Source organism: Zerene cesonia, chromosome 10, assembly GCF_012273895.1.
Source record: "Zerene cesonia ecotype Mississippi chromosome 10, Zerene_cesonia_1.1, whole genome shotgun sequence".
NCBI classification, from domain to species: Eukaryota; Metazoa; Arthropoda; class Insecta; order Lepidoptera; family Pieridae; genus Zerene; species Zerene cesonia.
The window spans coordinates 1,763,139-1,790,530 of record NC_052111.1 but is presented as its reverse complement, the minus strand read 5'-3'; the positions used below and the strand labels follow the sequence as shown (position 1 = coordinate 1,790,530).

Sequence of the window (27,392 nt, the reverse complement as noted above, 5' to 3'; positions counted from 1 at the left end):
ATATTTTATTATTGTGATTTCTAAATGTAAGTATAATTGATAATTCATATCCAATCTCTCCGTAAATACTTCCAATTTGAACACCATGTATTTATATCCCTATCATTAATATTTACATAGGACTTAGAATGAAAGCAGGTCCACAAATCTCAGTTCTTTGCTAAACGTGACGCAGTTTAAATGTTATGTGAATAAGATGAAAAATGTTTATATTTTCCAATTTTATTCTGTGGAATATAATTATCATATTTTCAATTTTTTCAAGTCCGAGCTCACAGGTAGAGTGATTTTGACTAACAAAGAAATAATTACAATTGTTCACTGTTTTCATATAATTTGTAATTGCAGATATGTTTAGAAGAAGTGACTAAGAAGGGACTAACTGTGCGATGGCCAGAAAGTGAAGAAGGCAATGGTATTAAATCCGACCCTTTGTGTTACGATGCGAATGAAATAATCACAAGAAACTGTGTTAACAACACATGGATACCCTCCAAAGATGATGTACGGCCATGCTATGAAACATTGATTATTTCCGACTTAGGAAGAATAGCATCACTATGTCCACCTAGCTTCGAAAAAATATCCGATAATAATACAGATTATTGTTACCAAGTGGATCGTACTTCGTCATGGAATTATCCGTGTCTACAAAGAGGAGGTGCTTCAGTGATTACTCAATTGAGTGACTATGATGTCAAGTCAATTCTTAATTCTCTTAAAGAAATGAATATTTCAAGATACTTTTGGTTACCAGCACGCAGATCAAGACTATTTAGTCCCATAGTGTGGTTTACACCAGGACAGATGTGGGGCCGAGAAGTAGAAAGTTACAATATATTAGAGATGCAGTCATCTGTATTTAAAAATTGTTTGCTACTAGATATAGAGATGGAATTAATAACAACAGAATTATGTCTCATGGAATATCCAAGCTTATGTTTTTATACAAATAATATTCATTATCCGGCAAATTGTCCAGAAAATTATCATGGTGTTAGATTTACTACGGACGCAAGCATTTGCTTTGGTATAGAAACATCTTCTGAAAACTTATCATTTGAAGAATTTCTAAATGATTCGTGTACTCCAATGGGTGATGGAATGGATAGTGATTTAAGTAGATATGTTTATAAAGAATTAGCTAACAAATATGATCTAGCAGACAATGAATGGTGTTGGTTTTCGACGTCATATTATGATCTCAGGGATCCCGGTGACTTAGGAATTTTAAAACCACTTTTATCAGATTTTCGTGTATCCGTTAATGATTTGGGGTCATTAAAATTAACAAGAAAGTCATTAGATACCAAATTAAACTGTATGGCTTGTCGAACTCGAATGTTTTATGAGGAACCTCAATTGGACTTTAAATACAATGAAATTGACAGCAAAATTTATTTGACAATTTACAATCCAACGGGTTTATGGAAATACCATATAAATGACACTGGTGTTCAGTGTTTTTCAGATGCAAAAGGATTTGTACAGGTAATTGATGTAAATGAACTTCCTTTTATAGAGATAAAAGACAATAGTCTTTCCATTTCACCCAATGTCTCTTTAGTTGTTGAAAAAATTGTATACATAATTGAACTTATAACAGAACGGTCAGCACAATATTGGTGTGAAGGCCATTCTAAAAATTTTTCATTAATAACTACTGATAAAATTATTGTTAATCCCCGAGGCAATGATGTGCATGTATTCTCATTGGCTATAAAAGTATTTCTCAGTAACACTGATGTTCAAAATGAATTAGATTCAAAAATGCTAGAGTTACGCAAAAATATTACGTTTATTTTCAATGCAGACAAAGTACTTTTAATGGAAATTTTAGATTATGCCTCACAAAAGCTATTAGTGTTGCTACATTTACATATATTAATAGAAAATATACATCAAGATAAGGGAGAAAACATTAGGGTGGCTTATGAAAGATTAGAGAATATTGCTAAAAGTGAATTATACAAGCATAATTACACGTTTGTTAACATATCAAGTTCGATGTATTGTTTGCCTTCAACTTCTATTGCAAATGGCATGACACTGGAATGGGAATTAACGATGATCGGACACATAACAGCTCCTAAGCAGTTCTGTTTACAAGCTAATGGATTGCCAGTAAAGAGACGATGTCTTGGATCTTACATTCTCGGTAGCGATTGGGGTCCCATTGAAGGAGTCTGTAACCAAAATTATTCTCCAACATCTACGACCACATTTTTGTATGAATTTTTAAAAGGAAGGATCCCCGAGAACTTAACATTTCGCTTCCTTACAGTCGGCTTAGGGCAAGCACTTAAAGATGTCCGCTTATTAATTCCAGCGGATATATACTATTTATCAATTTCTCTAAAACACATTTTGTCAATGGCTCAAAAAAATGAAAGTTCTATAGATATGGGTTCTCTTTCACACACTGCCTGGATCATGGATAGGATTATGCTGCTTGAAAATGCATATCTAAGATTAGCTCAGACACTCAATTCCACAAATGTTATACTAGACGCAATAGGTGGAATAATTGAAATGTTGGCACAAAAAGACGCTCCCGGTCTTGTTACTACATATAATGAGCCATATGAAATAGCAGTACAGCCTCATTTCATAATTCAAATATGCCATCCCCTCAAAAATAATATATCTGGAATTGCAATCCAACATGGAAAAAATTCGAGTAGTTTTATGGACATGGAAGTTATACCTTTATATAGAAACACGACTTTCGATCATGTATTACAAATAAAAAATCTCGAAATTGCAACGTGGATTCCGGAAAATGTCATAAATACTTTAAAGTATCTCAAAAACAATATCGATACTAACACTTCAATGGAGAAAGATATTCAAATAATTATTAATATTTTTCATAGTGATGCAGTGTTCCAAGCACTTGACCCAACTAATTATTTTGTGAATAGTCGCATAATAGGTATATCAATACCAGGCTATTTGACAAATTTAGACTTTCCGATACCTATAATATTCAAAGATATAATCAATACTAATTACAAGCGAACTTGTGGATACTGGGATTTTGATGTTCATAAAATTATACCTGGATTTTGGTCTAATAAGGGATGTTATTTATTACAAACAATAAACAAAACGAGTATATGTAAATGCTATCATTTGACACATTTTGGTCAATTAATTAATATTCGAGAGCATGACAATTCTGATGAAGATCCGAGGAATAAAATAAATACTGTTCCTTTAAATATAATTTCTTTAATTGGAAGTTTTCTTTCGTTATTGGGAATAGTGGGTATATGGATTACAGCATTTGTTTTCCATGCATGGAGAAAAAAGGCTGGTACAAAAGTGCTCCTGCATTTAACAGCAGCTATTGCCTTACCTTTGTTACTAATCATTATTTTTAATTTAGATGATTCTATTTTTAACGAAAAAGACGGCACTTTTTACATGCATGACAATAAAAAAACTTTATGTATTTTTCTCGGTGCGTTATTACATTATTCAGTATTGGCTAGCTTCATGTGGATGTTAATCACAGCAACTCTACAATTTACCCGATACGTTCGTGTTTTGGGCGTACTTCGTCCTTCCAGATTTATGATAAAATTCACTTTAGTAGGATGGGGAATGCCTCTTATTCCTGTTGCTATTATTCTTATTTTGGACAAAGAAAATTATATACCAAATCTGCCTATGACCAGAAATGAGTATGCGATATGTTATCCTACTGGTTTTTTTTTAATTGTAAGTGTCATCGTGCCAATATGTATAGTTTTATTGATTAATATAGTTTTATTCATTTCCGTGATCTATGCGATTTCTCATGGACCTGATGGTAAAATGAGAGCAAATGATATTGATCTTATTGGAGCTCAACTACGATTGTCAATATTTTTATTCTTTCTTTTGGGACTTACTTGGATATTTGGAATTTTTTCGTTTACTACAAATTTAATATGGTCTTACTTTTTTTGTTTAACGTCCACATTGCAAGGTTTTGTTCTATTTGTTTACTTTGTAATATGTGATCCTATTACGCGTAATTTGTGGGTAACATTGATGAAGCCACAGTTTAGGGGTAACACGCCAAGAGAGAGTATTACAAGTCTTTCAAGTACATAGATCAATGTGTTTTTTTAGTAATATTCGAGTAGTTTGTCTTATAATTCTGAATAAAGCATTGTGTACGTAAAAATGTTTGTTATTTACTTAAAACTGTGTACGAATCCTTAGCATATTTGGTCAAAACAATTCATTCGAAATGCTGACATGAACACAGATCATCGCAATGACGGTACTACTGAAGGATTGGCAAATATTTTTGTGTTTATTTCATATTTTTCTTCAACTCGGTACGTATTTTAGTGCTTTAATCAATAGATAAAATTAAGTTTTAATTAAATTCTTCAAGAGATACTTAAAATTTAATTTTTATTTTGATTATTTACTCTTATACGTCAGTACATTATCATGCTTTTCGATCATACAATCATAATTAATTCAACGTTTTGATTTAGGCGATGGTTGGAGAGCTGTGCCTGCAAACCAGGCTAATTATGCAGCGAGGTCATATTCTGACGATGATGATCCCTCGCAAGGTCGAGACAAAAGTGATGAGCTTCTGCCCCGGAGTAAGTTCCCGTGATGTAAATAAAAATATAAAAACTGCAAATGTTGACGGTCGGTATTTGACAAAATCACAATAAATCTTAAAACATTTTCTCATTTTTGTTTCAGATACTTTAAACAATATATACAAATTCGGCTATTGTACTCGGGATATAGTAAATCACCGGTATTTAAAAAAGTCTGTGAACATATCATTCGTAGATTGGAAAAGTACACACGTGACTTATATTTATGTATGTATATTGCGTACTTTTCTATAGATATATCAAAATGAGAGATATAAATGTAACCAATGAGAACCTTAAGGTGTGTTAAAAGTGTGTGTGTATACATTTGTAGTTAAATAGTAGTTGTGATGCAGTTGAGTACATATTCCATACAAGCGGTCCGCCCCGGCTTCGCCCGTAGTACATGTATAGCCTATAGACTTCCTCAATAAATGGGCTATCTAAGACTGAAAGAATTTTTCAAATCGGACCAGTAGTTCCTGAGATTAGTGCGTTCAAACAAACAAAGTCTTCAGCTTTTTAATATTAGTATAGGTAATAATTCGTTAAGAAGACCTTCTTAACATTAGGTAATGGACGCTTTACCATTATTATGCGAAAAAGATGAAATAAAATACTTTTGTTTCAGCTCTTAGCAAAGAAGCATACCCAGAAGTTTCGCCACCAATGTATAGTCATGAAGATGTACGTGCCTGCAAAATACTTATTTTATAAGAGTCGTCTTCCCTTGTACTACTGCCAAGGAACCGTTCACTACTTGATGATGAATACAATCAACAGATATGAGATACACGAGTTCTATTTAGCCAGATCACTGCTAGTTCCCGCGAACTTCGTGTTTGAGTTCTACCATTATAACAGATTCTGACTGACCACGTTAATACTCATATACAAAAAAAAAAGAATAAAGACTGCTTGAAAAATTATATTTGCTTTCACTTACCTTTTCATCTCTGATCTCTATGATGTGTATAACTTTTATGCTCTTGCGCAAGTTGATCCCCTACTATAGATAGGAATACAATAAGGCCAAATGTCCATACGATGGACCCAAATCAAATTCGCATATATATAGATTCTAGCTTCCTACTCACGGCTTAATCCGTTGAGTAAACACATAGTTCTGTTCCCTAGGTTTCAAAACTGATCTATGTCCTTTCTTGTGTTGCAAACTATCTTTGTAACAAATTTTATCCAAATCCGTTCAATGGCATAGGCGTCAAGAAGAGTCAGTAGGTATGAATTACCAGGAGGGTTAATAAGAATTGTGTGATATTTGATATGCAGATAATATTTCAACGAAAGTATGGTATTTATTGGAGCTCTTGATTATAAATTACTAGCTTTATTACTTCGGAGTAGTTGAATAGATGTTATTATACATTTAAAATTTTGAATCAACCGATCTATTAAAAAAAAAAACATCAGAATCCGTTGCGTAGTTTTAAAGATTTAAGCATACATAAGGGCATAGAGACAGACAGAGAAAACGACTTGGTTTATACTATGTAGTGATAATACAAGTCTCTACTACACTACTACCCTAATATATTACTTGAAAATCGTATTGTGTCATATATGGCCTATTTTGAGTGTTTACTATCGAGAGCATTTGCAATTATTATGATGCTAGATAACAGTATCTGGGACCAATATTTAGTACAACAAAAACAAATAACATATGAATGTAGGAAACAACAGAAAAACAAAATCTTATATGTAATGGATTTATTCTTAAATGTATTTATCACCCTACGAGTTTTACTCTGAATAGAATTGTGTAAACTTTGATTATATTATAACATATGTTATAACACTATAATAATATATAAACACCCAACCACAGATAATATTAGGTATACTATTCTAGCTGCGCCCGGCAAACGCTGTTCTGCCTTACTCTTATCATTTAGGGGAATGAAAAATAGATGTTGGCCGATTCTCATAGATACAGGATAACCACAAAAAATTTCATCAAAATCGGTCAAGCCGTTTCGGAGGAGTATGGCAACGAAAACTGTGACACGAGAATTTTATATATTAAGAAGACTAGCCCACAACTGCATGTTTTTCACTGTTTTGCAAATAAACGATAATGGTTGGCAAGTAAATATGTGAAAACATCACACAACAGCAAACAGGTAACAACAAATAAATGTTTACAAACTCATGGAAGCAATCTCTTTCGCATTCTTGCAAAATTTTGTGAGGAGATCGATGCTGCGTATTATCACCGTAGTTTTATGTTAGTTCATATTATTTCCATTTACTACATTAAATTTAGTGAGTTAATATTGTTTGACATACCAAACACGGGTCAATATTAAAACGAAAGAAAATAAACTACCTTCACCGTAATTTCGTTACTTTATTATTTTGAGATTATCGTAAGAAGGTTTCTACGGAAACAGATTTTTTTCATAGACATTCTTGAATTTTACACGATAATATAATATGTAATGAGGAAATTTTTAGGTTATATTCTGTCAACAAGATGTATGATGCGCGATTTCGCGACGTGTCATGATGACTTCGGCTTAAAGCCTCCAGATGGAGTCCTTAAAGAGCGCACATTCCCATGGCTGGGCTTTGTTCAATATCTTCATGGTAAGTCTTTTTTACATTATTGTTTATATTCAAATTAGAAGTCCATATAATATGATTATTTATCTTGCTACGTTGATATATATCATTGAGGAATCTTAAAGAATTATTCTACTTAATACCAAGTATTTACTACTTACAAGTAGTTCTTCTATAATAATTATTTTTGTTGAACATATTTCTTAAATGGAGGCGGGTGTTGACACCTGTGCCACAGCTAAACAATCTTCTATGGGTGTCATCGTTAATTTAGGTTTAAGTACACTGTGTTATTTCGTTCCAAAAAAACAATTTTGAATTTTTTGAATATTATTTTTGTTCTGTTACCACAGTTACCACAGGCTTGCCACATCATAGCAAGGCTCCGAGAGTAGTTTTAGTACACAAACAATTCGCTATGGGCACAGCCACTGATATGCTTCTTTTACCCAAGAACTATAAATTGTAAGTAAAAGAATATGATATGATGATTAACAGTCATACATTATGTTTGATATTATTTTTATAGATGGTGAAGGTACAGTGTTACCAACATATCTTTGAAAGGGCGAAAAATTGAACTAAAGAAATTGAATTGTCATTGTTGACTGCTTCAGGTTCTCAGTGTGAATTATTGTTAGCTTTCTAAATTTTCATTGTTATGTCTGCTGCATCCTTTTAAAAGAAATGGCTGAATATCTTTGTAAAAGTAACATTGAAGCGATGGTGTTGACGATCTTCATTTGAAATATAAGTTGATGGCACTGTATTTTTAAAGAACCGAACAGTGATCTAATTTTTCGATTTTACCCATCTTTTATCACTCGCACAGTGTGTATATCACATCATTATAAACACATCATGTGGGATATAAGGTACCTGGATAAATTTGCCTTGTTTTAATAAATCGAAGACAGAGCTAGGTTTTAGAGAGAACCAAGAATTAAAATGAATATCTTAGACTCTTTATTAAAAATTATTATGGTTTCATATATAATTTTTGTTTCATTTATTTAATACTTCATAAGGTTTTATTTGTTTGATATGTTGAATGTTGATGTTTATAGATTATTTCTGATTTCGTAATCTGGAGATCATTTTCCCAGGGGCAATGTTTTGTTCGGGGACTACGTTCGAGATGAAGAAGATTGCGGCCTCACTCGGTCACAGACAAAAATGGGAGTGTCGTGTCCGAGAGCTTATCTGGAGATCCCTCTCATAGATATCAGCCCACATCCTGAGTATTCTAGGTAAATTGAGTAATACAGACTACAGAGTCATATCAAAATTGCAACTATAACATAAATTATAATGTATTTTATTTCGCCAAGCTAATTTTAAATAAAACTGTAATACTTGAGGTGGTAGAAACCAAAATCTTAGCTTTCAAAATCAGCATCTTCACCACAACCATCAAAATATTTCAGTAGCCTAAAAACGAAAATGGATCTCATTTGCAAACATTTTCCTTATATTAACATAAATTTTTTAAAACTTACAAATATTTAATTAATATTAAAAAACATCTTCTACAGATTTGGAGTTGGCAACAGTCTCGCTTTAGTGAAGCTTTTAAGGCCGGTTAAATCACGTAAGCTTAATCATGTATTATTCTATCTTTGTAGATATAAATATAAATATATTTGTTTAAAAATGTGATAATTATATTACTACAGATATTATACCATTTTTATTAGCTTATCCGCCTCTTAAGCCATGTGAACCTTTTGTTCAGGCCATATTATCCAATCGTCAATTTTTGTTTTTATAACTTTAAATTTCACGACATAGTAATTTTTCATGCTTTGTTCCTTTTATGTATGTTGCAGAATATATGATACCTATATGTTTGCCCTCAATTGACGAGCGTGAAAAGAAACGGAGGAATAAATTTGTTTTTATGGTTGATTATCTAAGTTGTAAGTTTTTTTTAATATCACACCAATATAAATAATTAGTAAAGATTTATATTTTATATAGTTTCTTTCATTTTGTCTATTTTATTGGTTATAACATATCTTAATATTTATTAAAATAAAAATATTTTATCTTATATAACCAAAATAGTATTAACTTTCTTATATATTGTAGCTGTGCCGAGAGACTTTGACTCTGAGAAAATGGCAAAAAAGACTTTAAAATTTTATACCCACAAAGAGTGCAGGAAACTCAGAATGCGCAGCGTAAGTTCTTTGAGTACTAAACACTTAACATACTTACATATCTCATTAGGGACCAAGTGGAGAAATGTTCTCAATTTAATTATATTTCAAAATATTTAAGTTTCAAAGCTAAGCTGATGATTGTCGTCAAATTTTTAGCTACACTAACTACTTTAATGTCTAAAAATCTATGAAAATGTATAGCCAAGACTTATTCACTAAAACCATTTCAGAAACTGGGCAGCGAAGGCGTCACACACGTTTTGTGTAGTTCTGGATGTGGCATCCGGCCAGGAGCTCCCTTAGTCACCCACGCGCTTGAAGGGAGTTTCCAGCTCATGGGGATAGCCGCTGGTGGAGCTCCATGCAACCGGCGGTCTATGAGGAACAGACTAAACAAAGAACCTCCTCTGTATATTGATGTTTATCCATATGTCAACTGGATAATTAATTACATCACCGCTAATGTTTTACCGCGACCTTACCCAGAAACCTTTCAGTTAGTTGACGGCGGTCCTGGTACGCAAAATAAAAGAAAATCTAATATATAAAATTCTCGATCACAGTTTTCGTTGCCATACTCCTCCAAAACGGCTTGACCGATTTTGATGAATTTTTTTGTGCTTATCCGGTATCTATGAGAATCGGCCAACATCTATTTTTCATGCCCCTAAATGATAAGAGTAAGGCAGAACTGCGTTTGCCGGGTGCAGCTAGTAGAATATAATATTCGTAATCTTAGCAAAGTTATTATGAATATTATATTTTATTTTATGAATATTATAAAACATTTACCCGAAAAGTCTAATCTAAATAATGTTAAAATGCGCAGTGTAGAAAGTTAGGTATATTTTATGTGTCTTTTGTAAGTCGAACCATTGTTTTATAATATGTATTTCGCCTGGGATAGTTTTCTATTAAACAATAACCACATTACATCTTGATTTTACATGACTAAACTAACATCAAAATCTTGTTATTCACATTATTCTAACGATTTTGAGAAAAACATCGTTTAATTATATGTATATCAAGTATATCAAGTTCTCATTGATTTGATTGGTTGGCAATATATATTTGGTTTATACCAAATATATATTGCCAACCAATCAACAAATAAACACTTTGTTTTAACATAATAAAATGTTTCAGCAATGGGAATAAATAAAGGGTATTTAAGAGCAAGAAAACCCCAACGATCTGGTTGGCGTGCGCGTACCTTCGTATCAGGGAACACGTGCTTTAAAAGCTTAAAAAAGCAAAGCACTACAGCATTCTTTTATTCCGAAAACTTTGAAGTAAACGCTGATCCTCCTGGGAAATTGAATGTCATTATGAAGGTAAAGAAACAAAAAATAGTGTTCTTTATCTCAATTGCATCGTTTGCAATGTTAATAAAACTTTATTAATTAAGATTATTAATTTGCTTTCGTTTGTAAGCTATTCCCAATATTATGAAGTTCACATTGATGATATTTAATTTTTGTTGTTGACTTCATGTATCAGGTTATTGTAATAAAATAAATGTACATGGTATTTTTTTACAGATATCAGCGGGCATAGAGTGTACAATTGTGTGTGCACGTCTCTTATTGCCTAATCGTCTCGTAACGCCTGTAATAGAGGGAGTTGGTGGTTATAATATAACAATTACTTTCAACACAGAATGGTTTCCATACACTTTCTATTTTGGCTTAGGTCTCAACGGGAAGAATACCACTTACAGAGACTTCTCAAAATGGATTGTAGAACGGTCACCTGGTTTTTGGTAGTTTTAAAATTAAGGGTAATAAAAAAAATAAAGTGAATGTTTTGTATCAATATATTTATGATTGCCTTTCATTATCATATTGACTTTAATACATAAAAAGTATAAAAAGTTCGAACCTAAGTGAATAAAACTGCAATGCAAATTAAATTCACATATTACTTAAACATATAAGCGAGACGTAATAGATCCTAATCTTCTGCACTAGAATCTTTATTTAAAACACTACTTAAAATTCAGGCCAAATACGCGGCAAATGTCAATTGCATTATATGTACCGCCTAGAAACATTAATAAGTTTAATGTCTCAAAACAATAGCAATTACAACACAAAGCCTCTTATGGATTACTCGTCTGTACGCATTAGACAGATTCTACAGATATCGTATCTTCGTCATTGAAGTTTTGGTTTCCATTTGGCGCTGATGGAAAACCGCTTTGTTGTCCAGCTATTTGTTGTTGTTGTGGTGATTGTTGGAAAGGTGGGTTCTGTTGGAATGGAGGGTTTGGTTGGAACTGTGGATTCTGTGGAATCTGTGGGAAAGGTAGGTTAGGTTGGAACTGTGGGGGTTGCGGCTGATTGATTTGAGGGAATTGCGGGATTTGGCTGACTCCAGAAGACCCAGGATATTGGGGATATTGGGGATATTGGGGATATTGAGGAATTTGTGGAATCTGTGGAATTTGTGGGGCTTGTGGGGCTTGTGGGGCTTGTGGGGCTTGTGGAGCTTGTGGCGCCTGTGGGGCCTGTGGGGCCTGTGGTGCTTGAGGTATTTGAGGAGCCTGTGGACTGTTCTGATACTGAGGAATTTGCGGGTATTCAGGCATGTTCCTTGTGTCATATGACTGCGATGATTGCGTGGTTTGTTGCCGTCCGGGGCCGAATTCTGCAGAGTCAATTACTGCGGTATCTTCATCTCCAGCGTCTTGAGCAGGTGGGAATGGTGATCCTTGTGCTGGTTGTTGTGGTATAGATGGTGGGGATGGCGCGCTAGGAAATCCGGCAGGAGGAGGTACTGGATTAGGAGATGGCGAGGGTATCAAGATACTAGAGCCTGGGTAATAAGACGGAGGCAATATTGGTTGATAGGCTGGCACGCTTGGGAATGTGGGATAGACTCCATACTGGGGTAACTGGTAACTGATTTGTGGCTGATAGGAAAGGTACGGAGGCGCCTGAAAAGGAAACACAATCAAATGACATTAATAAACATATTAAAAATATTGCATTACTCATTTTTTCATACTTTGTTACTATTATCCTTATTTTGAGCGTTTAAATATATAAAATAGCTGTTATTTAGTTGACTAGTTTACTATGCAATGTTTACAATTCATGCCAGAAAATTGCAGAAAATAAATAAAATAAACACAAATCTTACAGAATTAATATATTGGCTGGTTGAATAGGCAAATCCTTTTACTTGCGGCGGGATGATGGTTTTGACAACGGATGCGCCTAAGTGAACCGCTCCAGGCCATGCCACGGCGCTACCCCGCGCATAACTAATCGCAGCACAAACCAGCAGTATTATTCCCTAAATATAAAATAACATTTATAACAAACTTATAATTATCACAGATACATACAAATTGTTCATTTAAAATTCCCGAACAACTTTTTTTATAATAAACGAGTTCACATTCTCAACGTTAACGGAGCAAGTGTCCTTTAAAATGTTTTCGTACCTTCATCTCGGAGTCACAATAACGAGATGTGTACATGCATTAATGACGACTCTTTTATATCTACTCGATAACACCCACCCGAAACGTAGAAAGAAAAGACCTAGATATGTCTCCAAGATTTGTATTCAATATACGAGTACTTGCATCTTGCATAATGTCAAATGTGCACGTAGGTACTTACTGAGATTATAAACGAAAACAAAACAAATTACCGACCCATTTATTTCACAAGTGCTTCACATACCTGTGCATTTATTTGGCAATATTTTTGTACTAAATATCAAATAAATCGTTGTTAAAGTGTCATACATTTTAATAATATGATAACACTTAATATATACAAAGAGATAGATCATTTCTAGCATAGATGTTATTATTGATATCCATGTAACATTGGTATTGTAATGTTCGTCTCGTATGACCACAAATGTCTCAAAATTAAGATACATAGATTTCAGGTTACAGACATTACAATTAGTTACTTCATAAGAACAATTCTATGTTACATTACTACATTACGTACATACTAGAAAAGTATGTAACACATATAAAAACAATAGAACTCTTCACAGACGTACCTACACATAGTTTTATTTTAGCTTAATATTGGAAAAATTTCTTAAATATGCAATAGAATGTGACAGACAAAAATGAATTGAATGCGTATTCTGAAAGGTTTGTCTAACATAATTGCTTACTGATACACTGTTAAACTTTATTGAACTGTTTGCTTTTGAAAATAACAATTAGTCTTTATCTATTCTACATATGGACAATGCATAACATTAATAGAAAAAAATTCGAATGCAATCCAATAGGATATTAAAAATATGTTTATTAGCCGTTCTTCCTTGGGTCTTCTCCGATGGGGGGAAAGAAGTAATCGACAATCCTCAATTTGTAAAGGCTCACGACAGCTTTAGGTACATTGGGGTGTAAGGGATGCGAGCCCCCGACATACGCGCTGTCCCAACTATTCTTGAAAAGCTGCAAGAACATACGCAGGGATTTTATGTTTTCTCCTTTGGCAGCTTGCGCGAATTTACCTGAAATAATAATGCAATTCTATGAAAATGAATGTGATCAACTCATTTTTGGTGTTAAATATCTATAATTTTAAATACAGGATCAATTAAAAACAATACATACTATATCTACCAAATTGTGAGAGAAGTGTAGGATGTTTTTCAAGAACCTTGATCATTGTACAAAGTTTGAATTAAATCTGTCCGTTTAACATGGGTCAAAATCGAGTCTAGAGGAATCTTTAATTGTTAACGGAGCAAAAATAATAAGCTAATCGTACCTGCACCATCGCTAGCCCTCTTAACACGGAGAAGTGGCTTACTTATTTCCGTTTTATTAATATCATTCAATTTCTCTATGTATATTATTGAAAATGCAGGGACTGCATTTTCTGTTTCGTTATTCTGCAACTGTTAATAAAACAATATATTTATGTGATACTACAGCTTAATGATTAAATACATTGATTTCATTTATATCACGTTTTCAAAAGGAACACTTTTTCTAAAGTAGGAATCAGAAATAGATTCATTTCCATCAGAAATAGATACTAACACTAACATTTTACTCAATGTCTATGTAAATGTTGATTCACTAATTAACTTAAGTGGGTTATTGTAACCTAAATGAATTTGAATGCTTTAGGCAAGGAAATAACATAAAAATCAACAATCATCAATTCATCGATTCAGTCGTAAAATGGTATCATTAAACATCCACTTTCGCAAAATATTTATGGTCATCTCTAATAGATCCGAGTTAAATATTGTGCTAATGATAATAGATAATGTAAAAGAAATGTTGATTTCTCAATTGTTATACACAAACGTAATACAATAGCTTAAAACTGATACGCAGACGAAGGACATTCACGGATTGTGAAATCGGAACTAGCCGATATTAATATATTATCGTATTAAATTAATGCTGACCTTTAGATTCGTAGATCCTAATGTTGCGATGGAGTACACTATACGGTAACAACACATTATGATAATATAGAATAAAACTGATTCACAATTAGTCATCGTTAAAATTTAAATATCACTATCATTCATCACAAAGTCTACAAGCCTACTGTTTTTCAGCAAATGGTTGTTGTGATTGAACATTCGAATACTTTATAGCTCCATAAAGATAAACATTGTATATTGGTATAATGGTGATGCGATTGTAAATATTTCCATCTCAGTTGATTGTTTTAGAAAGAAAAACATTGACAGATTGAGACAATAAGATTTTGAAAGTGGGGTATATTTACTAGGATCTATTTGTAGTTGTTATTTATAAGAAAATTATTGAAAAGAAAACATATCTATAAATATCAACTTTTGCATTTCTTGCGTCATTCCATTTTAGTACGGGAAGCGAAACAAGACTTATTAATAAACTTTCGGATCGTATATTATACAAGGAAGTACTAGTGGAATTCTTATAAAACATAATATTTCATATTCTTTAATCTTTTATAGTTATTTTTTTACAAAATTATACATTCATCATACATAAATACCATATATTTACATTGAAACAGCCGATTACGCTCCGTGGTTTTATCAATATCGTCCATTTAAATCGACTTTGTTTTAACAGTTTTAAATTTTTAAAGTAAAATGTATTTCACTAGCTCCCCTTTCTAACCTTAATATAATTACAAAATCTTCGGTTTCGGAACATCGTCATTTATTTTAATATTTAAATGTATTATAATAAATTTATTTTAATATTTAAATATGGTATATATTGTCACTCAATATGATCCTAAAAATACTCAAATCATGGTCACTGAATCCTCCCTTGAGGCTGCTCTTAAATTTGATACACTTATCTGACATTTGCTACCGGCTACAGATCTAGCTGACATTTCCACCACAACTCGTTCGAACGGTATATCGTCATAAAAATTGCTTTATTTTTGATTAGATAAGGCGTTACACATTTAATTAGAAAGTGATTCAGTAAAAATTATAATAAACTAGCTGCGCCCCGCGGTTTCACCCGCGTAAGTCCGTATCCCGTAGGAATATCGGGATAAAAAATAGATGTTGGCCGATTCTCAGACCTACCCAATATGCTTACCAAATTTCAGAGGAATCGGTCAAGCCGTTTCGGAGGAGTATGGCAACGAAAACTGTGACACGAGAATTTTATATATATAGATATTGTATGAAGATGCAGACTTATTTATAGAAATCCTCAACTGAACTCCTATTAAATTTTAAAAGGAAGAGGAATATACTATCCCGATTTTATGTCAATGGCAAAATACATATGAAACGAATAGATTTTGTGTAATATGATCTTATTTCACGATCGCATTGTTACACTCAATCTGTATCAAATATCCTTAACAAATATTTCATAATTTATTAATTTTTTGGTTTGTCAAGATGAAGGTTTCAGCTTTGGTCCCGTAACCTCCAAAATTGTTTTACCTATTCTTCCAACATTAAAAAAAAACTAAAGCTTTAGGTTCCCTCACACTTGTGATAAATTACAGTTTATACTTTTCATAGAATAGGTACACGCATGTGTGTGTGTGTGTGTGTTAAGAATATAAATCAGTAAATTATTAATTTCATATAATCATTTTTTTATTAATAGATATTTCCATACCAAATAAACTAAAGTAAGAGAAAAAAGCATTACCACAAACATTGTGAGTAGATTTTTATAAGAGGTCTCAAAAGTATTATGATATTTCCTAATTTGATAAGATTTAAGCTTTTGGTATAGGTTGCATCCCTTTTATTTACAACCACTGAGAAATCTAGCATTCCTGGTTATAACCGCAATGAAAAAATAAATCGAATGTCAATGTTTTGCAATGACATTTAAAATACAGGTTATAATAAAATTCAAAAACTATTTTATAATCGGAAATGAGTGTGTGGCAGGACGTTAAATAACAGAAATATTAAACAAATATTATTCTGTAATGAATGAGATATGTCAGGTCAGTTAGCAGCGATCTTTGTTCATTGTGTTTGTTTTCGGAAGTCTATAAACATATAATCATGATGCTAAGTAATTTATAGACACAAATATTTAAATTGCCCATCTTAACTGATTGTAAAATACTAATGTATTCTTTTCGGCAATCTTGTCTTGAATATTTCATCGTTTTACCTTTCGAACACGCTTTTATTAGCTGTCTGTTTGTATGAAACAGACTCCTTTAGACTCAATTTTGACCGAGGTATTGAAATCAAACTTTGTTGTCTCTGAATCACTCAAGGATCGGTGAAAGTACAATACTTTTATGAGTTTATCTTAATATGTTCGTTACGAGCATCAGTATTCAATAATTTCCTTACGAATATTCTGTCTAAGAGTAAGTGAGACAATTCAATAAATAACGTGTGGTTTTCAGTTTTTATCTACATTTATTATGATATTGATCGGAATAAGCTTCGTGCTGCGTGTACAATACCTTGAGGCTTATTAAGCACTTGAAACTATAAAACTGTAACCACAGATAACATAATACAACACTATAAACTTCTGTATGTATTAGAATGTAGGACTTTTATCAGATTTTTTATAAAAATGTTGGTATTTATGTCGATTTTTTGAATACGAACAAATTGGAATTTCGAGAACTGCTCGCTGCCTATAAATAATATAATTAAATTTCTCTTAGCTTTAAGTGTGGGAATTTAATTCACCTAAATGAGCTGCTTGTTATTTACTGTTTATATGCTTATAACGATGACAAAGGTTATCTAGTCTAGTCTTTGGTAATAAAATAAATGCGAAAGTATGTATCTTTGTTAATTTTTCTTACATTATGTATGTATGTTTGTTAGTTTTATGTTAATATTTTTGTCTGGAGATAGGAAGCTGAAGTTGCGCAGGCTACTTTTTACCGCGGTGAAACATCTAATTTCCACGGGAATTTCCTTTTATTAGGCGGGCGAAGCTGCAGGCGGATAGCTTGCTCTTCTTCTTTAGCGCGAGAAACTAGTGATATACTATACAACTCCTCGATATTACTAGCTCTTATGTCTACTGTTTTTACAGTCTTTCCTGTAAATTTTTATACTTTTTACAGTTAGTATCCCATATATGAAATAACATGTTTCTGTTTCTAAAAAAGAAAGTCAGATATTGCATCACTTTTAATTTACTTTATATAATTAATTAGTGTGTTATATAATACTAGCTGCGCCCCGCGGTTTCACCCGCGTAAGTCTATATCCCGTGGGAATATCGGGATAAAAATTGCCTATACGTTATTCCAGTTGTCCAGCTATCTACGTACCAAATTTAATTGTAATCGGTTTAGTGGTTTTTGTGTGAAAGAGTAACAAACATACACACATCCTTACAAACTTTCGCATTTATGATATTAGTAGGAAGGATGTGTAAATGTATTATAAGGTCTTATTTATTATTTTACAGGAATTGGTGAACTCGACCGATTCGTCGGCTCAAACACACGAAGTTAAAAAAACCAAGAAAAAATGTAAGCCTTTATTCTATCCTTAGACTATCATATCATATATAGATAGCTATAAAACTCGTTTGGAAATAATTAATATACATATTATATACTTATTCCATGAACATTTCATTTGTAATATGCATTCAGGACTTTTATACGTTCTCTCATTAATAATAAGTATATTGCATAATAAGCAAAGCATGTGATCCATTGTAATCCTACTGGATTTACCGGAGAGAACGATTAGGATACCTTCTAATCTCCCTCTCCCCTGAAAGAAAAATATAGAACGCTTATTAACGAAAACGCTTAATGAACGCCAACATTGCTTACGGAGCGTCGTGGCCAAAGAAAAAAATCCAAATTGGAAAATCCGTTCGGAAAAATTTAATGAATTAACTCACGACGCGTTAACAATTGAAAGACTCGGTGATAAACGTGACAATCATAGTAAGATCACATAGCGAAATTCGTTACGTTGCCGACATGCTATCCGACCAGTTAGATTACCGTGTCATAAAACACTACTAATTCCAGTATGGGATAGTAATGGCGTAGACGATCTATACATAACTCTGTCCTTAACCGCACTGGAATAAGTACTGCTTAAAGACGTCATAGTTACCCCTCCAGGATGCTTTGTGGTAATGAGAAAATGCCATGTCGCGTTTTGATCTGAACATTAATTGGCTTACTATACTGTTATTGCTTGAAACAATTATTAAATTTATACAAAAAGTTGATTCTGGCGCTTGCAGAGCGCTGCCGCGGCAAGCTGTTTACGCTCAGTCGGCTTTACCTTTTTGCTGATAATATATACTGATTAAAAAGTCAACCTAAAAAGAATGAAATCGCAGATTGAATGCGACTATAATAGCTTTGCGTAGTATTTATGATTAATGATGCGTTAGATAAATCAAGGAGAACTCTATTGATACACTTCCATGATAAATTAATCAACACCTTCATGAAGGTCGATGCCTAATTGCCATTTTGATAAACCCACATTATTTTTAATTTTATTTCGGTGTTATAAACACATAATATAATGAAATATCCGAAAATGTTCTGTTTAAGCAGCAAATACTTTTTTATAATTATGGGGCTATTGTAGTTGTATTGCATAGTTGTATTGATATGGTTAAAAACATAAACTGGCTGGAATACTTATAAAAATTTATACAATAATTCGTAGTAGCACCAAGTGCAAGGTCAATAACACGTCAGTTATAATGATTTAAAAGACTCAACTAGCATACAATAAACGCGTTTGTTTACTGATAAAGTAAAATCTTAACGCATTTATTTTGTATCCAAACGATTTTAATCGCTTTAGTAGCCCCTAGTATTATTTTCAATGTTGAATTATGTTTGACGTTGGCGTCATACGCCCGCCCCCACATTTTCTCTCGGCAGTCGACACTCAGTCGGCCGGCAGCCGCCGTCAGGCGCTGTACTCACGACTGCATTCAAACATAACACATTGTTTATTTACAATAAAATCATTTTTTATCACAGTGAACAGGACAAAACAACGCCACGCACTCACGAACGTACGTTTATAATGTTTACGTGACTATTTATGCTAACCCACAGCGATTCATAGCTTGGATTTGTCCACACATCGTTTGTATACATTCGGCCTACATTCATGACGATGCTAATTTTCTGTTTATCGCCAAATATCTCGATTTGTGCGCTTAGTAACAGATAGACTTTGCATATAGTTTTTGTAACTACCTCCATTCATTCAAGATATTCTAGAAGTCATTCCTCTTATCATAGTTATTTTTTCACACTACATATTACTGTAACTATGCTGTTTATATTTTTATTGTCTTCAATCACATTTTGAGTAAATCTTATAAGTTTAGCAAGGGCGTATTCATACCTTACTTGTACCTTTGTGGAATTTCCTGATAACCATTACTATAATTTTTTTAACCGTTTATATATTTTCTCACAAAATTATAATGTTTTAAATCCATTATTTTGAATATTCACTCTATAAAATAAACCCAATTATAATCTTTTACCAATTAAAACAAGATTAATCCATTTTCCGACCCACCCTTATTGTTATTAGTTTAAATTGAATATAGTGCCACTTAATTACCCTAAAAGCATATAAACAATAAAAAATATTAAAATTCTGATGATAGCACTGAGTGTTAAAAAGCATTACATTCCGGAATAAATGTTTAGTTTCATGCATTAATATTAGTGGAAAATACCAAATTAACATCGAATATATTATTTAAACCGGTTTTACACACACCCACTGTATAAATGAGCATAAGTGCAACAGTAGTAATATACATTAGATTTATAGACACATTTTCCAACTACCTATATTCAATGAGTCCATCGGAAAAAGTTTGATTGATAGTTATCATTGATGAAGTATAATGAACATCGAGCCATCCATCATATGAAATAGCATGATAAGCTATAAATTTCATTATTTTTTAATAATACATTGACCAGGTTAGAATTCAGTCCGTTAATCATGCAGTTGTGTTGCCTATCAATGAAAATTAAATAACTACCTAACTACAACTTCATTCTATAATAATGGGGTTATTGCTAATCTAGTTTGTAAGTTTAGTGGCAAAGAATTTATAATATTTGATAAAATTGGGAACTTTTCTCTACGAGTTTGTAATTCAGAGAAAATTACGTTACTCTGACTTTCGATAATTGTCGGATATATAATAGCTACAGGACATTATCTGTTATTTTCTTTATAGCATACCGCATGGCTGACGAGGCGGCGGCGGACTGCCTCTTCGAGCGGCTCCGCCTGCACCAGCAACGCGCGCCTGACTCCACAGAGGTGGCGCGGGCTCTGACCGCGCGGATCAACTCCAGGCTCACCTCCCATGGTAATTTGTTTGCTCAACTGGAATAAACGGGTTGTTCTTGTATTGTAAACGTTGAGCGATAGCATAATGTGCTTAAAGATGTCATTATACTTAGGTTTCAGCTCGCAGCGGCTTTCACATAACAACTAGGAGACAAAAAAGATATCGTGATTATATCTCGTAAAATCTTGGGAAACGTATTTAAAGCATTTTTTTTTTTTTGGCAATGTCCTTACAGACAGTTTTAATATTAGATATGCCAGCTTAATAGTATAGACTTAAATATTAGAAATGGCATGTTGAAGGCACAAATGTTTCCGATTTTTTATTTTTCGTAATTGTTTTGGGTACTTTTACCTATACGCTAAAATGAAACATCTGCTTCCTCTCCATCGAGTAAGATTTTTATGTTCTACAGTGCGTTTTGCACAAAAGCTATTAAATGTTCATGAATAATCCTATCCTACTAGTATTATTAATTCGAAAGTTTGTAAGGATGTGTGTATATTTTTGTTACTCTTTTATACAAAAACTACTGAACTGATTGCAATTAAATTTGGTACGTAGATAGCTGGGCAACTGGAATAACACATAGGCAACTTTTTTACCCGATATTCCTACGGGATACAGACTTACGCGGGTGAAACCGCGAGACGAAGCTAGTAATCTATAAAATGATAATTAATATTATTACTTCTTCAACGAAAGAGACATACATAAAGTCGTTAAAAACCTGCACATAGTAAACAAAGTTATTAGTTAAAGTCTAGAACTGTTGCAATTATTTGAAGCAAAGCCTGGAGAAGGTAAATAAACCCGAAGGTCACGTTCAGGGTGACCGTCGGGCAGACACCCGAACATAATAAGGGACGAACGTCTGAAAAATATATTGCAATCGTTTTATTGGTTAGATAAAAATAATGTACATGATACAATCATAGAAGTCACCTTTGTTTGGGATATTTGTTAGTATGTAATGTCGTTTAATTTGATATGAGAATATTTTAAAATACTACTTTCTACTAATTTTATTAACGCGAAAGCTTGTTAACAATAAATACATGTATGTTTGTTGCCCCGCGGTACATATAGTTTATTATAATCCTAAAACATTCAACCTAGTTTATGCAGCTATTTTAATTACTTTAATCCCGTTTTATAACACTGCGCGATAAACGGAGTAAATTTAAAATGTTTCAGAAAAATATAAACGCTAAAACCGGCGATATATGCATGTATCTATACTAATATTGATCGCACTAATCTCAGGAACTACTGGTCCGATTAAAAATTATTTCAGTGCTATAGCCCATTTATTGAAGAAGGCTATAGGCTACATATGTATCACGGGCGAAGCCGGGGCGGACCGCTAGTAATACAATAAAATATTACCATGCGCTCTCAATACTTGAATAATTTTTTCTTTATTTTAATTGCCCTGACCATTGAACAAACAATTTTGTATCATGTATAATATTGCCCTCTATAAAACAAAACACAACATCTTTTCTAACAATTAATTCGCCAGTAATGGATTTCCGACATTCCCTGAAGTATTTCTCTGCGCGAATAAATGTAAATCTAGAAACAGCGTTACAGTGAAATATCACAATAGGTCGGCCTCGACATGAAATTTAGCACAGAACTCAAATCAAATGCTTTTTGAATTAATTAAACGAAATCCACACTACACAAACGATTTTACTCATTTCTTTAAATTTATTAACGCACGACACAAATTAAGCCTTCATATGCTACTGTCCTACTAATTCATATTATAATTGCGAAAGTTTGTAAGGATGTGTGTGTGTTTGTTGCTCTGTCACGCAAAATTTACTGAACCGATTGCAATGAAATTTGGTACGTAGACAGCTGGACAACTGAAATAACATATAGGCAACTTTTTATCCCGATATTCCTACGGGATACGGACTTACGCGGGTGAAACAGCTAGTTTCTTTATAAACCACGGTCACCCGGGTTTAAACTTTCTTCAGCTCTGTTGGACTATTTAATTATTTATTTCATATAACACAAAGTTAACGAGATTATAGCATTAATAATTTGTTGATAAAACATAGATTTACTCCAATCAAGTGTCAATATTGTCAAATAACAACAATGTAAATTGTCAAATATAAATGAGATAACTATATTTTTCAATCTGGCAACTATTCAATATGTCTGTACAACAATAATAAATTGACAGATTGCTTAGTTGCCATTAGACAATGCTGTGTTCAGGTGCTGAGTTGCCGACCTTGTTGTAACTACAACTAAACGCTACTAGAATATATTAACGGGTTTCATCAATGTATCTTATTATGTAAATCTGTGTCCAAATAATCGGATTATTCATATCCGATAATACGGTTGCGAATACTGAGCAATTTGCATGTATATTCCAAAACTGTCGGGGTTTCTGCGTTTAAATAGTTAGTAACAAGGAAGTAGAACAGTTTCAGTAATATATGGATCCTCGTTTGTTTCGCTTTTGGCTTTTCTTTTAAGAGAGAAAATATCAATTGAAACGTTATTGCTTTTTAAGACCTTAGTTTACGTTTCTCAGACGACGCAATTATAGTATTTTTACCTACAAGTGTAGATCTATTTGTGTCTATGAAGTTTACTATTGTAGGAATACAATTCAAATGCAAAATCTGATATTAATATATATCAATATTTGAAGGGTTGTCTATGAGGACAATACGACGAATACGAGGATTAGTTAAATAATTATCGTGTCAATATTTTATTGAGTAAGTCGTAAAATCGCGTGAAAGTAATTTACAAATGAAATTATAGCAAATATTTCAAAATAGTAATAATAGAAATAGTTCAAATACAGGCGCTTTATTATTTTGAATTATTATACTAAACTTATCACATAATAAAAATTACTATGTTATTATATTTATATGTATAGCTCTATAGCGGGACATGCGCATACATCTTCCATTTTTGGCATATTTCCAATCATTATCTATGTCAATATCTCTCGTCGCAACACAAAAAGTGTGTGTAATGATAATTGAGTAATTTTAAGGGTGTTTTACATGAACGTAAGTTTTTTACCATCTAATGTTTTTGTAATGGAAATGTATGTACGTATTTGGTTATCGTAATTATATACTTCATTAAATTTAATTAATATCTGGCACATGCATACGTTTAAGGAAAGAGGTGTCAGATAAGAGATTCTACTACTTTAATAACATATACATAAATAAAAATAGCAACCCTCAAATATTGTTTTTAACGGAGTGAGTCGTACGTAACTGCTTATTTATTCATATGTACACACATTAAATACATAGTCATGCCAAATTATTATATGCATGGATTATATTCTGTTTACTGTAAGATGCACCTGCAATTAATCCAAACGAATCTAATTAATCAAAGCTTGATAATATAAACAAGTGCAAAAAATGAAACACAATTAATTATGTTTACTTTCTTATGAGAAAGATACTGAACCGATTACAATGAAATTTAATACGTTAGACAGCTGGACAACTGGAATTACATATAGGCAACTTTTTATCACGATATTCCTACGGGATACGGATTTACGCGGGTGAAACCACAGGGCGCAGCTAGTACACTATAAGTAGTCAGTAGAACGTGATATTTATCCTTTAATGAACACATTTTATCAAATAGAAGATGGCAATATCTAAATCTTATAGCGTGACAAACGACAGTTAACCGGAATGTTGGCAAGAACACTCTAACTTCTGTATAGTCGGCTTGAATATCTTCATCGGCACTTTTTCCAAACTTATTTAAGAAATTCGGTATCGTAACTGGCACGATAATTTCTCAAACCATAATTTACATCCTTATTCACCTCACTTGTTTTTCTTTCGGACAATTTTATTGGAACCATGAAATATCAAGGGATATGTCAAAGACCTTTGTAATAAGATTATAAGCCTTCGTAATGCATAAAGCAATAAATAAATAAATATACTGTCTACCCTCATCACTAACGTAGTTGTTAACGGCCAAATCTCTCTCTCTTCTCATGGAAGGAATGTGTTCCTGTAGTAGCCAAAGTAGAATGATACTGTTAATTTGCAACTCACAAATTTAGATAAAATGACCATAAACTTACAATGGTTCATTCTCCAACCAAAACTCCCTTATCTATAAAATAAACTGTTCTTCAAAAGTGGTCAAGTTCAGTATAGTATAGTATAATACGCTAAAAAAGTTTAAAGCGACTATGTTTGTACTTTTACGTCATTAACATTTGAATTGACGTAGCTGCATAGTGATCGCGTGTTCAATAAGCAATAGTTCACTATTCCTTATTGGGGTGTTCGTGCCCTCCCCAAGTGTTACCATTCATAGAATTCTATCGGAAATACTTCATTAATAAGTTTTTCCTCCTTTATAATGGGAACTAGCAGTACCAGGGGGCTGAATCCTACACATTTAATAAACTCAGTCTAAGTCGAAGGTATTTTTGATTTGTTACCTATTCTATAGTATGCATTGGTAATAAAAGATATTTGTTTGCTTTACTAGATACTACTTTATTTACCGCTGTTGTCTGCAAAATGCTCTGCCTTAGCAATAACATCCATTTTTTGATTTATTATATATTTTGTAATTGCAGAATCGTAAAAAGATATATACAAATTGGATCATTACATACCCCATTAACACTGTATCAATGATTAATTGTATAGTCGCATCCATGAACTTTTCTCTACATAAATTATATTCCATGTGTCCCACCAGCTACTTTCAGCACTGTTGTTGTGAGTTTTTAAAGGTCACGGTTGCTTGTACTCTGTCAATCTCAAGATACACGCCATTAAAGTTTACATTAGCGATCTATTTCTGATAGCGAGTCGCAAAATTAATCCCCAGTCGCTAACCTGACATTGGCCTGAACGGAAAGCGGAGCTGATTATCAGCGAGTTTATATTTATAAGCGTCTGTGCGGTAATGAAGAGACCTATTAATCTAATTTACTAGAAAAAAACATGTACAACGTCGCGTTAAACTCTGAAAATACATTAAGTTTCGCCTTGACATTGTAATGCGCTGTGGTCGTCAAACCAGTTGTGTTTATATTTAACTAAATAATTTGACAATTTTCTGGACGCTGCTTAGTGCTCTTTTGACTTTTTAAATTGGTCTTAGATTGTGGGTTTATTTATAAAATGGCGTCAATAGATAAAAGTAAAAGGAAATGTTACAAAAGTTGACAAGTCTTGTAAACTTAAATCAAATAATAATGATACCACAAGTGGTAAATATTAACCTCTCTTCATAGTTTTAAGTGTTATTATTATATCCATCCATTATATAATAAATATAAGCGAAACCACAGCTAACATATAAAACGAAAATATGAAACTTACTTAACCCATGAAGTATCTCCAAACATTATTTCCTATGCAATATTTATAATGTAAAATTTAAAATATCAGGTAATTAAAAAAAAAATCAATTATCGTTTATGACATGTTCCTGACACGTATTTTGTTAGATTTTTTTTTAACCATAAATAACTTTATATTAAATTAAGTTAACGTGGTTTTAATGAAAACGTTTTAATTACATTTGGGGTTAAGCCAAATTATATTATTATGGATATATAAATAGTAACAAGTCATCGTTAACACATTGTATTCAGGAAGTAATGCAGCGGCGGAAACGGCGGTTCGAGTTTTTTTTTAATACATAGTAACTACAAAGATTAATGTATAAATAAATCAGTTTCAGTATTGCAGTTTTCAGTTTTTTAACGTGGGATCCGAGTACGATTCGGCACGAATTGGGCAAACTCGCACCGGGAAAGTATCACACCTCGCTGAAGACCGGCGTGGTATAGTAGTATACTATTGTGTTTCGTACGGGGAGTGGGGGAGCCGGTGGCCCGTTTGATTTTCCTCACCCTTCCCAGTTCCCTTCCTTTCCCTTCCTTTTGTTCCAGTCGTCAATCTTTTCTTTATCCCTTTCCTCTTAACAGCGGGTAGTCGCAAATACACGACCTCTGCTAATGTTTATGAGTTGTGGTGATCTCTTACATATTAGGCAAACCACCAGCTCAGTTGCACTAAGGCATAAAAAAGTATATTATGTCGATTGAATGTGCTTTAAATGTAATCCAATGGGATCTCACACGAAATATGAGTGACAGCGGAACATGAGGCACGGGGAATCTTGATTTTGGTTGATGTTGTTCTTTGGTCAGCTGGAAGACATAACTGT

At 32.9% G+C, this 27,392-nt stretch overlaps 5 protein-coding genes across 7 annotated transcripts in view; 3 read left to right on the top strand and 2 right to left on the bottom strand.

Moving 5' to 3' along the window:
- The first annotated feature begins 128 nt into the window (after positions 1-128).
- LOC119829334 lies at positions 129-4,271 on the top strand. The gene is made up of 2 exons (XM_038351804.1): positions 129-152; positions 349-4,271. Exons 1-2 carry the CDS (start codon positions 129-131, stop codon positions 4,102-4,104), a joined length of 3,780 nt encoding a protein of 1,259 aa, XP_038207732.1. The 3' UTR covers positions 4,105-4,271.
- On the top strand, positions 4,252-11,467 carry LOC119829333. Its single transcript, XM_038351802.1, has 11 exons — positions 4,252-4,276; positions 4,500-4,613; positions 7,095-7,226; positions 7,556-7,667; positions 8,309-8,452; positions 8,738-8,793; positions 9,032-9,121; positions 9,294-9,385; positions 9,598-9,883; positions 10,517-10,704; positions 10,912-11,467. Exons 1-11 carry the CDS (start codon positions 4,252-4,254, stop codon positions 11,134-11,136), a joined length of 1,464 nt encoding a protein of 487 aa, XP_038207730.1. The 3' UTR covers positions 11,137-11,467.
- Positions 11,197-12,900, bottom strand: LOC119829645 (protein app1-like). Its single transcript, XM_038352261.1, has 3 exons — positions 12,822-12,900; positions 12,515-12,670; positions 11,197-12,308 (listed from the first exon to the last, which is right to left on the bottom strand). Exons 1-3 carry the CDS (start codon positions 12,855-12,857, stop codon positions 11,496-11,498), a joined length of 1,005 nt encoding a protein of 334 aa, XP_038208189.1. The 5' UTR covers positions 12,858-12,900; the 3' UTR covers positions 11,197-11,495.
- Positions 12,901-13,658: 758 nt separating this feature from the next.
- LOC119829332 lies at positions 13,659-17,927 on the bottom strand. The gene is made up of 2 exons (XM_038351801.1): positions 17,867-17,927; positions 13,659-13,867 (listed from the first exon to the last, which is right to left on the bottom strand). The coding sequence occupies exons 1-2, from the start codon at positions 17,925-17,927 to the stop codon at positions 13,659-13,661; spliced, it is 270 nt and encodes an 89-aa protein (XP_038207729.1).
- A 1,800-nt stretch (positions 17,928-19,727) lies between these two features.
- Positions 19,728-27,392, top strand: part of LOC119829468 (cytosolic carboxypeptidase 1-like) — a 55,124-nt gene continuing 47,459 nt past the window's right edge. For all 3 annotated transcript variants that reach the window (XM_038351986.1, XM_038351984.1, XM_038351985.1), the window contains exons 1-2: positions 19,728-19,847; positions 21,045-21,179. In XM_038351986.1, the coding sequence (XP_038207914.1) occupies positions 21,053-21,179 (127 nt within the window). In that variant the 5' untranslated portion in view covers positions 19,728-19,847; positions 21,045-21,052. The remainder of the gene's footprint in view (positions 19,848-21,044; positions 21,180-27,392) is intronic.

Excerpts from the sequence above, each read along its gene's own strand:
- LOC119829334 (XM_038351804.1), top strand. The coding sequence starts at position 129 with ATGAAAGCAGGTCCACAAATCTCA. Across the intron at positions 153-348 it reads AAGCAGGTCCACAAATCTCA|ATATGTTTAGAAGAAGTGAC; the intron begins GTTCTTTGCTAA and ends TTGTAATTGCAG.
- LOC119829332 (XM_038351801.1), bottom strand. The coding sequence starts at position 17,927 with ATGTTATTTCATATATGGGATACTAACTGTAAAAAGTATAAAAATTTA. Across the intron at positions 13,868-17,866 it reads AAATTTACAGGAAAGACTGT|GTAAATTCGCGCAAGCTGCC; the intron begins AAAAACAGTAGA and ends TTATTATTTCAG.
- LOC119829645 (XM_038352261.1), bottom strand. The coding sequence starts at position 12,857 with ATGTACACATCTCGTTATTGTGACTCCGAGATGAAG. Across the intron at positions 12,671-12,821 it reads ATTGTGACTCCGAGATGAAG|GGAATAATACTGCTGGTTTG; the intron begins GTACGAAAACAT and ends TTTTATATTTAG. Across the intron at positions 12,309-12,514 it reads CCAGCCAATATATTAATTCT|GCGCCTCCGTACCTTTCCTA; the intron begins GTAAGATTTGTG and ends TTTCCTTTTCAG.
- LOC119829333 (XM_038351802.1), top strand. The coding sequence starts at position 4,252 with ATGAACACAGATCATCGCAATGACG. Across the intron at positions 9,884-10,516 it reads GTTAGTTGACGGCGGTCCTG|CAATGGGAATAAATAAAGGG; the intron begins GTACGCAAAATA and ends AAAATGTTTCAG. Across the intron at positions 10,705-10,911 it reads AATTGAATGTCATTATGAAG|ATATCAGCGGGCATAGAGTG; the intron begins GTAAAGAAACAA and ends ATTTTTTTACAG.